Genomic DNA, 3501 nt, shown 5'->3' on the forward strand with positions numbered 1-3501 from the left:
GTGTGTGTGCAGTGTCATCCTGCTGCTGGCGCTCCACCTGTGTCTCTTCACTATGATCGGCATGCTGCTGTTTGCTAAAAGCGAGGTGAGTTCAAGTCACGTCACACCCTGCTATATACACACTACTGACATGCTGGCTTGTGTTGACGAGTGTGTGCATGCGCATGTCTGGGCATGTACCAGACTGTGATGGCAACTCATCAGCGGAGGGTCACCGTCCAAAAACAAACCGCTACAGTCTGTCATTGGAAATTCGGTTGGAGAAAAAGAGATAGGAATTCAAAAACAGACGAAGAATAACGTCACAAGGACAGGTTGGATGGACAGGATATCAAATATGTTTAAACAAGAGCAAAGCTGTAAGACCTAGAAAGGAAGAAGGTGCGTGTGTGAAGCCACTAATTAGGTTTGAGGCCCAAACAATTTCAAAGAACTTGTAAGTGAAGCCCTCTGTCAAAATTCCCACCAAAATGTGTAGTGATGCACAAGAAAGAGATGACGAAATCCATCCCTGGAACAGGGAGGTTCACTTTATCTGTCTAGACAGGGATGGGACATTCAAAAAAGAAAGCGCACAATATCGTTTATTTCATATTTCCAGTGTTGGTGGATATCTGAAATATTTGTTTAACTTTGTTAAAATCATTAGTGGTTTGAATTCTAATATCAAGTGCTGCAGTAGTGCTCATGTACAACTAAAGAACTAATGACTATTTTTGTTTATCAATTTATATATTAAGACGTCAATTAATCAAGAAGCCCACGCGGCTTCTTTCTACGAAATATCAAAACTAACTTAAACTAACTGCCTCTGCCTCTGTGTGTTCTGTTCAGGATCCGAAGAAGAACGAGGAGTGGAGGTTACATTTCAGAGACCTGCCCAGTTCTCTCACCTCTCTGCTGGTGCTGCTCACCACAGCCAACAACCCAGATGGTACTCAATCAGTCACCTGATGCACCAGCCTTTGTTTTACGTGATGGAACTCTTTCCAACGTGTGTCTTCTGTCCTGTCACAGTGATGATCCCTGCCTACTCCCTGCACAGAGGCTACTCCATTTTCTTTGTCACCTTCAGTGTGATTGGTAAGCGGTGATTATCGTTTTCTGTGTCAGTCAAGGGACAGTTCTGATGTTTTGAAGTGTATTTTTGAAAGCTAAACGAATCAATATCAGTTTAAGTGTACACTTTATTTAGAATACTTACACTGCTTTACCTTGCTGTCAGAAAGCCCAAACTGATACTGTTAACTATGCTCTCTTGAAGACTCCTTTGGAAAAAGCAGTCATTTTAACGCAGGAGTCGCTGGTATACTGCTGCCTCGATCGATTACTTTCTTTGTGCTATTGTGTGACTTTGCTTTTTTAAAGTGTTGGTTCAGATTCACCAAAATCACATAACAACACAAAATAACTAACTGACTGAGGCAGCAGCAGACCAGCAACTCCCATGTTCTGCATGGTAAAAATGACTATTTTTGTCAATGGAGTCTTGTGACTTTGTAGAGAGCCTAGATGACGGCTTTAGTTCCCCGTTGGAATGGGCTGTCTGTCTGCGAGATAAAGTGATGAAAATATTAAAAATATAACGTGCATGTAAACTAATATTGATTTTTTTTAGGGGTTTAAAATATGTTTAGCTGCCCCCGTCCACAGCAGTACGCTGCTTGGCTCCAGTGCCGATACTCCTCACTGCTTCTCCAAACTAGGGACGTGCCCACCACCATCTACTGTATGTAATACACTGACTATACATGAGTACCTCACACTTCAAAACATCCAAACTATCCCTTAAAGTGGCTTGAACTAATACTAGATCATTGTGCTGCTGTTAAAAGCAAAATACATGTGTTTGTGGGAAGATTCTTTTTAAGAGTGGATTTGTTTTGCTTTCTGGCAGGAACCTACTACCTGATGAACTTACTGACAGCCATCATCTATAACCAGTTCAGGGGCTATTTACTGGTGAGTCACACATGCAGTAGGACGCCATGCTGCTGAGGAGCATTTCATTACCCTGAGAGTTATCGTGCAGTTAAAGTTACTCCACACAATCATACTTGAAAACACCCAACACACAACAAGCTCAGTCTGTTTTGATTGTATGCGGCAGACAGCATTAATGTGAGAGTTTTAGTTATTTTTTATTTTTACCAAACAAATGATGACTGCTGTTACTTAATTATTTCCAGCTGGAAAAGTAGGTGTGTCTACGGGTAAAACCAAGTCATCAGACATATTTCATATGCCCCAGTATACGCCCAGCATTGAGTCATGATTTTGTGCTTAGCCTAAATTAAATAGCAGGAATTAAGTCATTGGCGAATACAAAACAGCATTACAGCAATACAGCAGTCACTGTTGCTGTCGTGTATTCCAATCCACACCAGTACAGTATATCCCTTTAAGACCCTCAGGCCACCTGTTTGCTTGAGGAAGTGAGTGGAACAGCCCTCTTCTGGAAAATAAGAAGAGTCTAGATTATAGCATTCTCAGATATTACCAATTCAAAGGCATCATTATCTGTACTGGAGCAATAAAAAGGCAAGAGACAACTACAGTGTGCATTGCCCACAATAGTAATGGGAAATGCTTAAAGAAAACAGTTTGGTGTGCAGTCAGGGAATCTTTCTGATCGTGTTTTTGGTCCAGATGTCGGTCCAAACGTCCATCATCAGGAGACGACTGGGGATCAGAGCTGCTTTCCAAGTCCTGAGCTGCCAGGGAGCCCAGCAGGCTGCTGAGTAAGAGAGACACGCGCACATTATATTTTAGTTTAACAAGTTGTATTGTGTGCTACCTCCAGAGGAGCAGCAATGTCAGCGCGGTTCACAGTAAACAGGCCCCTGCGGTGGCTCAGAATATTCTCCCCACAGATATAAAATGAAGAGAACACACAGAGATGGTTGTATTGTTTTCTCCTGTCAGGGAGCATGTGGCTGTTAATCTGGTGCTGAAGGTGATGTCCAGGGTCCAGATGAAGAGCTACTACAGAGAGGCCATCACTAAGGTCAGAGCCGACACCACATCGCTCTCTCGACACACACATTCTATGTTTTGGTCTGATTACACGTGCCTCGCTGTGTGGAAGGGACTGGGATCATTCTTTTATTTGTAAGGCCTGTTTTAAAAATTTCTTTCCTAACAAAATGTAACAAATGTATAAAGATAAATACATAGATACAAATTAGCTGAATTAAGTTGTTAGAATAATAAATCATACACGAGCAATATGGTAAAAAACAAATGGTTCTTCACCTTGACTGTTTTCCTTTACGCCATCTGGACTTCAGGAGGCGCAGAAGTATGCAGATGTGGGCTACATGGACCGAGAGCAGTTCAAGAAGATATTTGATGAACTGGACAAAGATCGCATTAAGGAGGTAGAGATGTGCCCACGGTCACTCCTGCTTCAAAGATTCATTCAACATTACCTCTCCCTGTGACATCTGTTTCATGCTTCTGACTGTGTGCATGCTTGTGTGTGTGTGTGTGTGTGTGTGT

The 3501-nt window shown here is 42.2% G+C and overlaps 1 protein-coding gene across 1 annotated transcript; it reads left to right on the forward strand.

Moving 5' to 3' along the window:
• Positions 1-15: 15 nt before the first annotated feature.
• Positions 16-3380, forward strand: LOC116379870 (two pore calcium channel protein 2-like; the record flags this gene model as incomplete). The annotated part of the gene is made up of 7 exons (XM_031841836.1): positions 16-85; positions 835-934; positions 1018-1083; positions 1898-1962; positions 2650-2741; positions 2926-3007; positions 3291-3380. Coding segments are annotated over exons 1-7 (528 nt in total), but the record flags the coding sequence as incomplete, so codon positions are not given.
• Positions 3381-3501: the final 121 nt, after the last annotated feature.

This window comes from Anarrhichthys ocellatus, unplaced genomic scaffold (assembly GCF_004355925.1).
Source record: "Anarrhichthys ocellatus isolate YVR2014 unplaced genomic scaffold, GSC_Weel_1.0 scaffold5421, whole genome shotgun sequence".
Taxonomy (NCBI): Eukaryota; Metazoa; Chordata; class Actinopteri; order Perciformes; family Anarhichadidae; genus Anarrhichthys; species Anarrhichthys ocellatus.